Raw genomic sequence first — 14,463 nt, 5'->3', positions numbered from 1 at the left:
CACTACTATGTCACTTCTTGAGTCCCAAGGTCTCTGGCTTATCAGTCTTCTACTGTCCACCTTTCTGTCTTTTTATGCTTGTTTTACAATCTCCAGAGCTTTTATTTGTGGTTACCAAGTAGAATAGGGCCAAGCAAATGTCTTCTATCTTCCCATTTGTGGAAGTTCCATATTTTTCTGTTTAAATATTTCTTAACTTAATGATTAAAGATCAGAATCAACTGCACCTTCTTCTTAACAGTCATCTGCTAATATCAATGTTTTCCTTCTGAAAACAATCGTCATTTTTGCTCAAGGAGATGTTGAAGCAGGCAGTTAAAGATTTTTGTGACAGCCCTTCCTTCCAGGGCCTGGAAGCTGGTCTCTGATGGATGGCCACTGTTATAGGTTTTGAAATTTCTGTGTGCACACAGGCTTCTAACAGACAAGTTATGAGTCACAATGAAGCAAACTGAGTTGGGTGCAGAATTGTAAGACTCAAATCCGGGAAAGCCCAAGTAAAGACAAAATAGTTGGAAGATCAAAGAGCATTGCTCTGAGTGATGAACCGTCAAACGGTAGAAGACAAACAAACATAAAATCCAGAGAAGCAGCCGAAGGTGTGGTGCAGGACCAGTGGGGCATGTGGGCATCGCCAGGAGCAGAGTGTGAATGTGGAAAAGTGGGTGAACAACTTTAGGTCTCAGACTCTTGTACCCGAGAGAGAAAGAGGGGAGGGAATGAGACTGTGGGGCGGAGAGGGAGGGATTCTGTCGGAGTCACCTCTGCTGGTCACGGGGAGAGGCTGGGAAAGCTCAGAAAGAGCATCTGGCAACCAGACTGGGACTGCCGGTAGGAGGGCAGGAGCTAGGTAAAGGGCTGAAGTTTCGGTCAAGCGCTGTTGCAAGATCAGAAGGGACGACTGGAGGAGACATCTGGAGGTCGCAGGTGCACGCTTCCCTGCCAGGGAGGAGCGGGGCTTGCACAGCACCTGGGTGGTCCCAGCCCGCGCGCCTCTGTCCCCGCGCGCGCGCCTCTGCGCTCTGGGAATCCTGTCCTCGCGCCGCACAGACTTCCCAGCCTTTGCCTTCACTTTCTCTGTTTCTTCTCAACGCGCCCATCGACAATGGATGGCAACTCCCTGCTCTCCGTACCAAGGTAAGACCCGTTTTCCCCTTTGCCTAACCCAATGACCCTCAAACTCCGTTCTCCGCTCCTGGTCGTTCATGAACTTGCCCTGGGGGCGCCGCGGTCTGTGCGGGGCTCCCAAGGAGACGGAGGACTGCACTTAGAATTTGTAAGTCTGGCTGCGGCTGTGCGAGGAGCTCTTGGGAGAGCCTGGTCCCTGTCAACTACCCCACAGGGAGCGATGCTGGGTGAGCCTGCGCGCCGGAGCAGCGCAGGGTGGGGACCAGCTCGTGCCGCCTCTAGAGCGGGGGGCTGGGGTATGCTCGAGCCGGGGGAAGCCAGGAGCCGGACTTTCCGTGGACTCAGCCTGGAGAGGTTTCGCGCCTTGTGGGGAGACCGGTTCCGAGGTAGGGATGAAAACAGGAGGGAGCAGGACTAGGGTCAAGTACCCCTACAAGCAGTCCGCCCTGACCTGGGCGAGTGTCCGCGGTGGCTGGAGTGGGAGGTAGCGGTGGGAGCGATTGCCCCTAACCCTCGACTACTCCCAGACTGCACCCAACCGAGCCGAGAAGACCTCGGTAGTCCCAAGCCGCAGCTGACCCCACGTCCCCTGCCAGGCTGCGAGTTCCCCCTTGACAGCTCTGGCCTTGCGCATTCCCTGACTCCACCCAAGCCCTGGGGTCCCCTCTTGGCGCAGGTCGGGGAAGCCACCCTAGACGCTGCCAGCTGGGAGCAACATGTTTCCCCGTTTTGCGTTTGCTCCTGTCTCCTCTCCCTTTGCCCCTGCTCCGCCCTCCTTCCGACTCAGGCCTTTGCCAATTTAAGAAACACATTTTAATATTTCTACCCGCATAAACCTCAGGGGTAAATTGAGGCTGTCGCTGTGGCTGGATTGTGCCCGCTAGGCAGGCGGATTTTGCGCTCTTCGCGCTCCGCACGGAGCGTCCACACCGAGAGCAGAGGATGCTGCCGCTCCCCGGGTGAAGGTGTCTCACTGCCGCCTGCACAGCACCACCTCTCCCAGGCAGAAGGGGCTTAGCGCTGACCATCTTGCCATCCTTTACTTCCTCTTTTCTCGAGCAAACATCTGGACAGCTTCCAGCCGAGAATATCAGGTGCTGGAATAACCATCTGAAGCTCGAATTCTTGGAGAGCATGTAAATCCCATATCCACAGGCGATAGCACACACAAAGCTGATAATTTACTTCCGAGCACCCAAGGTGGAGGTGGGAGTGGGGTAGGGAGGGCAGAGGAGGATGGACACTGCTCTTCCAACGTGTTGAAGGCTGCCATCTAGAGACTTGAAGTGTTTACATTCCGTAACAAAGTAGAGCTTCCCCAACTCCTCAGGCATTTCCTCTTTAAGCTTCCCTTCCTTGGGAAGCAGCAAGGGCTCTAAAAATGTTTCTAAGAATGGCCTGAAACTGCTCGAATCTCCAACTGTGGAGCCAAACGTGGTCAAACTATCACGAAGTCATTCCATTCTGTCTTACAGTAAGAACAGCAGGAAGGTTATTTTTTTTTAACTTAAAAAAATATTGTCACTTATTTTTAGGCAAAAGTGTGAGGCATTTGAAAGGCAAGCAAACTGGAGGTTCACTTTCTATGCCATCTATCCTACTTCCAAAGGTTTTTAAAATTGAAATGGTGAACTGAGTAGCTCCAACATTCCAAAAGAGACATATTTGATACCAAACTACTTGCTTTAAATCCAGTTTTGCTGATCAATACTGCTGTGCCTGAATCAGAATTGTATTCCTATTCAAAAGTTGAGACATTTTCTAAAATATTAGAAACACCTTATGTCAATAACTCCTTAAAATTATTTCTATTGCAGTATTGTAAAATGACCTTTTAAAGAGCAAACCAACAATGGAATTGCTCTGTATCTTACAGTAGCCTATAAAAATTTTACCATGCAACTGACATCAGCTGCAGCAAATCAAACCTTTCAAATATTACTGTTTATTCACCAAGACAGTCACATTTCCACAAATCAGTGTAATAATTCAGCTATTTTATTGGTATCCTTGTTCATATAAATGTATTCAATTAATTTATCATTTCATTGACTACAAGAAATATAGTTTTCTTTTTATAATATTTAATTGGAAGCCATAAATATTGATATGCAAACAAGTGAGCTAGAATTTAAAACCTGTAGAAATATAATATTCATAGTACCACTTGCCTATGAAACTTTGAAGTTTAAATAACTGATGACTGGATACGCTATACAAGCTTTTCAAGAAAGTGGCAATCAGGAGGAAAAGCAAGTTGTTATCAATCAAGATTTGTGTTGTCTAAATCTAAAATGTTTTCAGTATCCAAAAAAATTAAGCTGATGATTATAAATCACTGTTTATCTTAGTAATTACAAAGCAATTTAAGACACTGTTTAACAACTGGACAGAGAGTGATTTTGTAATATATCAAGTTAATTATAGAATGTATTTTTGTGTTGGCTTTTAGATCTTCTAAAAATTTTCAGTGAATCGAAGATATAAATGACTGTAATTTTAATCAGACAATATTTGGTGCAGATTAACCTATTTTGTTTGATTCATACATTTTAGAAATTTTAAATATGGTTTTAAAAAAGCACTTGTGGGTTTTGTTTTTTCTTTGAGTTATACTACTACATTGTCTTACCTCTGTGAAAGCTTCAATTAGTTTTTACTTTGAATATTTTCCATCTTTAAATGTGCAATAAGTTATGTGGATTACATTACAGATTTCTTAAAATCACTGTTTGTCAAAGCTGGAAGGTGTTTCAAATAAGGAAGCTGAGCTGTGGAGAGATGAAATGTTCCCATGTTAGTTGCATTGTAGACCCAGAACCCAAGTTTTTCTGACTAGTAGTCCAGCTCAAGGGGGAAAAAAAAAAAAAAAAACAGAGTTTTTTTTTTAGACCTAGACCTTTTGGTAGAGATTCTTTAGTTATTTGTTTTAGAAAAAGTTGATTTGATGTGCCGAGGTTACATAACTAGACATTAGAAAATAAAATAGAATCCAAGCCTCATCCAATGTGTTCTTCTGCCGTAGTACTTTGTGCTGCAGAATAGTAACTACCCTTTACAGAAGGAAAGTCGGTCTCACTTACAATGGTAACTAGAGTTTGGATAGTAAACTTGGTATTTTATCTAGTGTTATCCCATATATTAAATTATTTGATCATCACATCCCTGAGAATTAATTATGATGAATATAATTATCTCTACTTCCTTGTTGAAAAATTTGGAAGCAAAACGAAATTAAATGAATAACATGATTATATTTAAAAATCCATGCAATAGTACATTGCAGAGCTCAGTCATCCACAAAGTTCGTCTGACTTCAAGTTCAGTTTTGTTTTTTGTACTGATTGAACATCTACACTTAATTTTAAATGGGGGCAGAGAGGAAGAGAGCCTGGTGCACAGTTTGGACAAACACTGATATCATTAGAACACGTGGGGACAGCCTAAAAGCAAGATCATCTATTAAACCCAACAAATGCTGAAAATATCATTTATGCAAACAGAAATAATTTGTTAGTTTGACCATATCTAAGCTTGAATTTGAATTTTAAGAAAGAAGTCTTCTCTTATTTTCTACATCATTTGCATTTTTTGTAGTTTTGTAGTTTTTTTGTTGTTGTTCTTTTTGCTCTGTTTGGCTTACTGGATTCTATTTCAGTAGTAATGTTTTTATATGACACTCTGAATCAGAAAAGCATTAAAGATGGACTTTTGAAAAATATTTATTTTGATTTAAATTTCCTGTCAGTTTATTTTAGCTAAACCTAAGTTTAGCCTAGCAATATTTCACTAAAACCCATCAGAATCAAAATTTTGTCTCTAAGAATGTTAGTTCTAGGGGGGGAAAATGTGTTTGTTTTTTTTTTTTCTAATGGAGCAAACAACCCAATACTGTAAACTGGGCTAAGGTCTTCCATCAACAGTTTTTTTATTGAAAGATTTTCTGTTTTCAAATTAAAACAAAAAGAAATTCAATAGTACATTTACACTTCTGTTTTCTATTTATCAGAAACTCTCAGAAAAAAATAATCCATAACTCTTAGCAAATTGAGGATCAGGGACAAATATTAGAATCTGTCTTAAATGTAAACTGAAGGTCATTCTCTATCCTGGAATGTATGTTCTTTTCAAGATTAGAGCTAATGTGATCACATTACCCCCAGTTCCTAATTCTCAGGGAAACATTGCCGAAGAGATGCTCTTTCCTACAGAGAATGAAGCTGAGAATTAGTGGGTCCTGGTGCTCAGGACTTTGAGATCCCACATTGCTGAAAGGTAGTAAGTATCTGGAGAAGAGATGGAAACTCTCAAGGCAATTTCTCATAAAAACATTTTTAAAAGTCTTGAAACCCACTATTTATGCTATAAGTCACATTCTGACACTTTTAGTGGACCCTGATCTCCATCCTTGTGGTTCCTTTAGTAAAATATGTATCTGCTACCAAATAATCAATTTGTAAATGCACTCTTAGAACTCATCTCATTCACAAGAGGCACTTCTGTCTAGTATTATTCATTTGAATGGAGTTTTACTCTTTGGTTGAGAATTACAGCTACAAAGAATCATAAGGAGGGGAAGAAGGAAAAATGATGTATTTGATATCAAGAGATGTAGATGCAGTGCTGAAATTAATGGCTGAGACTGTGGAATTAATGGCTTGACCTGTTGATTCTCTGTCTCTCGTATACAACATATGCCCTGCATATAATGATCTCCTGGGTCCCTTTTACTTTTAACCTTCTATCATGCCATGACCTTTATTTTCGCAGTGACTCTCAACTGGGCACAATATGAATGAACATCTTATTCTCTTGAAATGCACAAGAGAAATCAAGGCATTAAAAAAATAAATAAATAAAAGAAGCAACACGCAACCATCCAAAAGAAAGCCCAGCTCAGAGAACGTGTTATTTCTTGTTGTTTTTAAATTCCTCAATATGTAGGGCAGCACAGAGCTCACAGAAATCATAATAAAAGTTTACTCTTGCGTAAAGAGCACAGCATGGTGGTTAAGATCCTGGTTCCACCACTTCCTACTTATTGGTTATCCTCTCTGGGGCAAACATGCTTGCCCCTTCTGTGACTCCTTTTTGTCTTCTGGAAGATGTGAACAAAAAGAGTGCTTCAAACACTTGACAAGTTTGTTGTAATAATTGAGATAGAATGTGTGAAGCACAAGGAACACTGAACCTTTAGCTGTTGCACCCTATAATAATTAATAAGCTCCTCAAAATATGACTGTTTTGAGATAGATTTTTAAAACCAGTGCTGGTGAATATCCCACATAACTCAGCCATGAAATCTACTTTATCTGACATTAGTATAACTATTCTACTTTTCTTTTGATTTTCTGTTTCCAGCTTTTTTCTTTTAATCTATCTGTGTCTTCATATTTGAAGTTGTTCCTTATATACAGGATATTGTATCTTTTTTATTTCATCGGGCAATTACTTTTTTTAATTGATGTGTTTAATTGAATGGCTAAATGTATACATTTAGCCATTCACATTTATTATTATTCTAGATAGGGCTGGATTAGAGTCTACCAACTAAGGCGACAGAAGTAAAAATAAACAAATGAGATTACACCAAATTAAACAGCTTCTGCACAGCCAAGAAAACCATCAACAAAATGAAAAGGTAACCTAGGGAATGGGAGAAAATATTTGCAAATAATATATTTGACAAAATGTTAATACCCACATGTGTAAGAACCTACAGCTCAATAGCAAACAACAAAACCAACAAAACAACAAAAACCAAAAACAATCTGATTTTTAAATGGACAGGAAAACTGAATAAACTCTTTTTTTTTAAGAAGACAAACAAATGGCCAACAGGTACATGAAAGGTTGCTCACCACTTCTAATCATCATGGGAATGCAAATCAAACTCATGAGATATCACCTCATATCTGTTAGCATGGCTGTCATTAAAAAGGGAAAAGATAACAAGTGTTAGTGAGGATGTGGAGAAAAGAGAACTCTCTACACTGTTGGTTGAAATGTAAATTGGTGCAGACACTATGAAAAACTGTAGGGAGAATTCTCAAAAATTAAAAGTAAAATTACCCTATGAGCCAGCAATCCCATTTTGGGGTGTACATTCCACAAAAAGAAGAAAGAAAGAAAACAGGATCTTGAAGAGTTATTTGCACTCCAGTGTTCTTTGCAGCATTATTCACAATAGCCAATATATAGAAATAACCTAAACACTCACTGACAATAATGAATGAATGGATATTTACATACACATATACATATACATATATGAATATTATTCAGCCGTTAGGAAGGACATGCTGCCATTTGCAACAACATGGATAGGCCTTTACAGCATTATGCTAAGTCAAATAAGTCAGACAGAGAAAGACATATACTGTGTGGTGTTATTTATACGTGGAAAGTGAAAAAGCCAAACATAGAAACAGAGACTCGGACAGTGATTACCAAAGGTTGAGAATGGGAAGAAAGGGGAGATGCTGGTCAAAGAATTCAAACTTCCAGCTATAAAGTAAACAAGCTCTGGGGATTTAACGTATGGTATAGTGATTATAGTAAATAACATGGTATTATATTTGCTAGGAGAGTAGATCTTAAATGTTATCACCACAAAAAAGAAATGGTAACTATGCGGTGTGATGCAGGTGTTAGCTAGCACCATGGTGATAATTGTTTTGCAATATATAAGTTTATCAAATCAATGCATTGCACATCTTAAATTTACACAATGTTGTACTTCAATTATATCTTAGCTCAATAGATCCGGAAAAATAATCTACCAACTAACTAGCTATTTCCTATTTGTGACGTCTTTGTTCCCTTTTCCTTCTTTCCTGCCTTCTTTTGAGTAACTGAGAATATTTTAGGATCTTATTTACCTCGTCTATTAATTTACTTACTTACGCCTCTTTTAAAAATTGTGGTTGACCTTGAGTTTAGAATATATATCTTTTATTAATCACCTTCAAATCTTTATATATCACTTCATGCCCAGTGTAAGGTTCTTACAAGAATATATCCAAATTCTCTGATATTTTGGGCTTTAGTTGTCATACATTTTATTTTTGTGTATGCTATAAACACTATTTATTACTACTATGTTTGCTTTAAACAGTCAGATATTCTAGAGAAATTACAAATAAGGAAAATATATTTTATGTTATTCTTATTTCTTCCACTTCTGACACTTCATTTGTGTAGAGTCAAGACTCAGTCTGATATTACGTTCCTTCTGTCTACAGAATTCCCCTTAACATTTCCTGTAGGGCAAGTCTGCAGGTGGGGAATTCTCTCAGTTTTTGTTTATTTAAGAAAGTCTATTTTTCCTTTCCTTTCCTTGAATCAAATTTCTTATAAGTATAGGGTCCTGGGTTGAAAGAATTTGTTCATTGTTTTAAAGATGTCACTTATTTGCATTTAGGGTTTTGTACTGTCAGTCAATAAGCTATTTTCATTTTTATTTTTGTTCCTTTTCCCTACCTGTCTTCAAAATTTTCTTTCTGTCTCTTGTTTGGAGCAGTTTTATTGTGACATGAATATATGTCTGTGTGTCTGTGTGTCTGTGTCTGTGTTGTATTCTGCCTGGTGTTATCTGAGTGTTTTGGATTTGTGGTTTGATGTCCGTTATTAATTCTGAATAAAATTAAGCCATGATTTTATTTATTTATTTATTTATTTATTTATTTATTTTTCACTGAAGTATAGTCAGTTGCAATGTGTCAACTTCTGGTGCACAGCATAATGTTTCAGTCATACGTATACATACATTTGTGTGTTTTCATATTCTTTTTCATTAAAGGTTACTACAAGATATTAAATACAGTTCCTTGTGCTATACAGAAGAAATTTGTTTTTATCTATTTTTATATATAGTAGTTAATATTTACCAATCTCAAACTCTCAATTTATCTCTTTCCACCCCCTACCCCTGTTGCCATGAGATTTCTTAATATGCTTCCTACCCTGTCCTCATTCTCTTTTCCTTCTGGAATTCCTATGCACACATACTAGAATACATCTCTTGGGTGTTCTCTTCTTCTTTCGTTCTGTTGGGTTTCTTTTTTTTTTTTTTAATTCTTTTTTCTCTTTTTGTTTCAGTTTAAGTAATTTGTATTAACCTGCTTTCAAGTTCATTGATTTTTTTCCCCTCAGTTGATTTTACTGAAGTATTTGTCAAAGGCATTCTTCATCCAGTTACTGTGTTTTGCATTTCTAGAGTTTCCACTTGACTTTTACCTTATACTTTCCATCTCTTTCCTGAAATTATCCATGTCAGCTTGCATGTAGTCTACCTTTTCCATCAGAGCCATTAAAATATTAATAATTATTTTGAACTTCTTGCCAGATAGTTTTAACATCTATGTCATAGCTGAGTCTGGTTCTGTATGTTGGCAGAGTACTTTTGTCCTTGCCTTTTCATATGGTTTATAATTTTTTTATTGAACCCAGATATCTTGTGTAGGGTAGTATGCTTCCCCATGGAGAAATCTGAAGCCTGTACTAGTATTTGATTCATATTTTAAAGATGAAGAAACTTAGGCTCAGAGAGGTTAAATGGCTTGTCCAAGGTCACTCGGCTAGTGAGTAACAAAGCAGGTATTTGAACCTTGGTTTTTAAACTCCAAATCCGGTGTTGTCTGACTATATCACTGGTCCTCCCAACTTCTCAATGCATGTACATTCCCACTCTGGTTTCCAAGACACTTACTGAAGCCACATGGCTTCATTTATGTCAGACATTTTTGACCCCTTATGCCTAAATTGTTGCTGAAGCATATAAATAATGAGTGAGAAATGGTTCCTGTCTTTGATGAGGTTACCATGTAATTTCAACATGTCATTTTTTTTCTGAATGCCTTTTGATTCCGTCTTTCTCAAAATACAATCTCTGAATCAAAAGCAGCTGTAAAGACAGGTGGATGCTATGAGAGGTTTCGAATCAACCACAAGAAAGCAATGGAAACCTAGAACATGGCAGCATATGAAGTTAAGCACATGAATTTAAAATGAAGTGTAAGAACCCAGACACTAAAACCTGTATCTGAACAGCATGCCATATTTCTGCTTGACATCGAAGAGGTGACATATCTGGACACATGACTTGAGGGAATTTCTCTCTTAAAAAATAACATGCAGACCAATGTACTTCTCTTTAGTCCTTTCATTTTAAATACATATCACATGGCCAAATTCTTGAAATAGTTAAAAGAACTTAGAGTAGCCATGATTTTGAAAATACAAGTTAGTTTTAAAAAATGTAAGGGTATTGTATTTGTTTTCCATTTTGGTTCAACAAATTGCAACAAAATCAGTGGCTTAGAACAAAACAAATATATTATGTTACAGTTCTATATGTTAGAAGCCTGATGCGGGTCTCACTGGGATAAAATCAAAGTGTCAGCAGGGCTACATTCTTTTCTGGAGGATTTAGTGGGGATTCTATTTCCTTACATTTTCCAACTTCCAGGGGCTGCTTGACGTCCTTGCCTCATGACCCTCTTCCTCCATCTTCAAAGCCAGTAATGGTGGGTTGAATCCTTCTTACATCACATTACTCTGACTTCTGACCTCTTCTTCAACCTCCCTCTTCCACTTTTAAGAACCTTGTGATTACACTGGATCCATCCAGATAATCCACAATAATCTCCCTATATCAAGGTCGCTGATTAATAACCTTAATTCCATCTTGAACCTTGATTCTGCTCTGCCATATAACAACATGTTCACAGGTTGTAGGGATTTGAACGTGGACATCTTGGAAAGTCCATTATTCTGTCTGTCACAGGCATTAATTTAACTAAAAAAGTTTATCATACTGGCTCTCAAAAGGCACTTGAGATTCTACTAGGGGTGTGCTCTCTCTCCCTCTCCCTTTCTCTCTCTCCTCACCCTCCTCTTTTCTTAAATAAAGGGGAAGAGTGATAAGACTATTTGTACCTCCACTGCAATATGTGATTCATTCAGTGTAACCAAGGTGAAACAACTACTCGATGCCGGAAGCTTATTCAAGAACACAAAGCCAGGTAGGGATGGACATGGAGATCTTATAAAATTCACTCTTTGGCACATCTGTTTGTTGCAATGGTCAGTAGTGCTATGCAGGAAATATTTCCATTTGTGTCCTTAAGCATAAAGCCAGTTTGCACTTGCTTCTATCCTTTCTATAAGGTATGGTCACGTGACTTGCTTGGGCCAATGCAAGGCGTGCAGAAGGAACATGAGTCTCTGCCAAGTAGAAGTGTTAAGGAGCCCATATGATTTGCTTCATTTCTCCTGCTGTCTGCCATGATAAATACAGATTTCACACAATGACTGCTCCATTATGAGCCTGAGTTTCAGAAGGAGCACAATGTAGGGCAGAGCCCTCAGATAATCCATGATGGACATGTAGGATGGGCAAGAAGTGGACTTTTAATCCCCTGGGATTTTGAAGTTGTTTGACACCTAGCCTGCTGTGTCTGACTCTGCCAGCGTCAGGAATGAAATGGTAGGTGGTCTGATGGGCTGTTGACTTGCTGGTGAAGGTTTACAACGGATCTCACAGATTCTCTTCTTCCTTTGAACCTCAAAAGATCCTCATCTCTACCTAAAAGTAAATTTCTGGTATAGTGATATAAAGACGGGGTTGGAGAAAGGAATTCACCATGACCAATTATTGAAATAGTCAGGAAACAGGTCTAGAGACCAGCTCCAGATAATAACAATAGACACAGTGGCCTGTAGGTCTCTTCTCCTAAGGACATAGAATACAAACTAGAAATCTCATTCATCCTGATATCAACTCACACATTGCTCATTTCCCAGTCTTAATCAGCTGCTGCTATTTAAGGATATAGTGACACATCATATATACATTTAACCCATGCGAATTCAATACTACATGCTCTTTTTTTATTCTTTCATTTCTCCATCTCTCTCTCATTATTAAAAATATGGAAAACTTGTGTTTAATTTATATTTCTACTACATGTTGTACATTTCTATATAGTATACACAAAAAAACTTTATTAGACCTTTTTGGCAAAATCTAACATACTATAATTCATAAGCTTCTTACAGGGTACTCAAAGGTTATTTTGACTCCACACAATTTGCAAGATAGGCTATGATATTATACCTGGAATTCCACATTAGCTGTGTCTCTGCTTCACAGAAATTGTCAAAAACACTGATTTTAGCCACTTTGCCCAACATTTTTCCTTTATATATAAAGAAACTGAAATCAAGAAAAGTTAAATGAATTTACCCAACCATACAAATATTTAGAGATGGAGTCAAGAATGAAACCCTGACCTCCTGATTTCTATACTTACCATTGCACTGGATTTATTTAAAATAAAACTAGTAAACTCCAAAAAGTAGTTGGAAGCCTTTAGAATTGCTGGGTGCAACAGAACTTGTCAACCACCTATGTCTAAATAACTTCCTTAATTTTCCTTAAGAAAAATAATATTTTTATGACTGCTTATGTCTTCATTGCACTTTAGCTGCCGGAAATGCCCTAAACAAATTCAAATTTCAATGATAACAACAGTGTAGGAGTTTACAACCTGAATATCTATGCTGCTTTTAACCATGATAGTAACCTCTTGTCATAATTTAAATTTTCCTTACTCCAGAGTTTTAACTTATGTTCTACCTTTTTGTTGTATATATCTTTTCTGTTATCTGTCACAAATTCTTAGTGGAACAAGATGAAATATCCGTCATTAAACCAATCATACAATCAATCAATTTCTTTATAAGCAGTACAAGAGAATAATGTCACTGTGTATTACACAATTCACTGTAAATTGATCTGTGGCAAATTGGAACTCATATGCATTTGTGGTCTATTCATATTTAATTAGACTTTTTTTAATGACTGTGTCTGACAAGTTACAAGCAGTTTCTTCCTAATGATTATTAGATTATTAACATTAAAGTAAAACCAACTGTTTTAGAATAAATACATAATAAAATAGAGTGCTAAAGTTTTGTAGGATGCATTTCTCAATTATTTATTAAATATGATATTACACATACATTTTAAATGTATGTGCATATCAGTTTGTATCAAGGGTTTAAAATTAAACATACATTTTATATTTTACACATTTTACATTTTAGTGCACTTTGCTCTGGTATTAAAATGCATTAAATAAAATGATAGGAATTTTTAAATATTTAGTTTAGTTTCCAAAGATACAAGGAGAATTGATCATTTTCTCTCTTCTTACTTCAGGATTAACATAAGCTAAAAAACACAGTTAGTTGCTATTGTCCTAAAAATCATAATTTTTAACATAATAAGAATTCAGTAAATGATTTTTGATACACTGTGCCTATGCATAGCCTTATCTATTCATTTACAATTTGAGGAGCCAGTTCTCCCCTTAATTTATGCAAATAAAGTAAATAATTTATCTGGGTAATTAAAACCAAAAATAAAATTCAGATAAAAATAAAAGACCAATTGGAGACTTCTTTTCTAAGTGAAATCCTGGCTCCACATAATGTGCTCATTGCTGACTCATGCACTCAATATAACCTGAAAAGTTTTACTTTTTACTTTTTTTTCAGAATGAATCAACAGTGCTTCAAAATAGCAATTAAAAAGTGCATACACTTTCCTTGTGTAATGATCAACAGATCAGTGATCTGACCTGGCATTCTGTTAAATCATTAATCTTCCTTTCTTGCAATAATGGAAAAAGTGTGGTGACTTCATCAGAATCATGTCATTTAGATAATGAGCTGCATTTTCATCACATGAATCACTATAAAAGAAGTGTCCAGGGAAGGGACTCAGGATCCAGAAGACATGTTACCCAAAGAAGATTTTTTTGGATGTGTGTGTGTGTGTGTGTATATATATATATATATATATATATATATATATATATATATATATATATATATATGTATATTTTATTAAAGTATAGTTGGTTTACAATCTTGGTCAATTTCTGGTGAGATTTGCTGATACTAACATAGATATTAATATATATAAAATAGATAAACATGTTCATATTGTATAGCGCAAGGAACTATATTCAGTATCTTGTGGTAACTTAAAAAGAACATGAAAATGAATATATATATCTATACCTATATATAGATATATATATTTATAGATATAGATATAGATATGTTCATGCATGACTGAAGCATTATGCTGTTCAGGGAACCTTTTATCCCAACCCTATTCACTCTCAGGCCTTGCAGATTATAGCCATTTTTTATGAAGGAAAACAATATGGACAAAATGCTAAAGATAACATTTTCCTCAGTAGTTTTACTGGGTCTAACATATTTCCCATAGGATGGATAAGAACATATATAAAGAACGAG

At 37.0% G+C, this 14,463-nt stretch overlaps 1 protein-coding gene across 6 annotated transcripts in view; it reads left to right on the top strand.

The window, feature by feature from the left end:
* The first annotated feature begins 439 nt into the window (after positions 1-439).
* The window catches only part of SPHKAP (SPHK1 interactor, AKAP domain containing), a 136,705-nt gene continuing 122,681 nt past the window's right edge, over positions 440-14,463 (top strand). For 2 of the 6 annotated variants that reach the window (XR_006722566.2, XR_012507193.1), the window contains exon 1: positions 440-1,137. Coding sequence is in view for 2 of the 6 variants with exons in the window: in XM_045512125.2 (XP_045368081.2) it covers positions 1,106-1,137 (32 nt within the window). In the remaining 4 variants the exon portion in view is untranslated. Of the gene's footprint in view, positions 1,138-1,189; positions 1,515-14,463 lie in introns of those variants that run through there. The other 4 variants (XM_045512125.2, XM_010948909.3, XM_074364439.1 and 1 more) reach the window with 3 other exon arrangements.

The sequence above is a fragment of the Camelus bactrianus genome, chromosome 5 (assembly GCF_048773025.1).
Source record: "Camelus bactrianus isolate YW-2024 breed Bactrian camel chromosome 5, ASM4877302v1, whole genome shotgun sequence".
Lineage (NCBI taxonomy): Eukaryota > Metazoa > Chordata > Mammalia > Artiodactyla > Camelidae > Camelus > Camelus bactrianus.
This window is presented reverse-complemented; position numbering and strand designations above follow the sequence as displayed.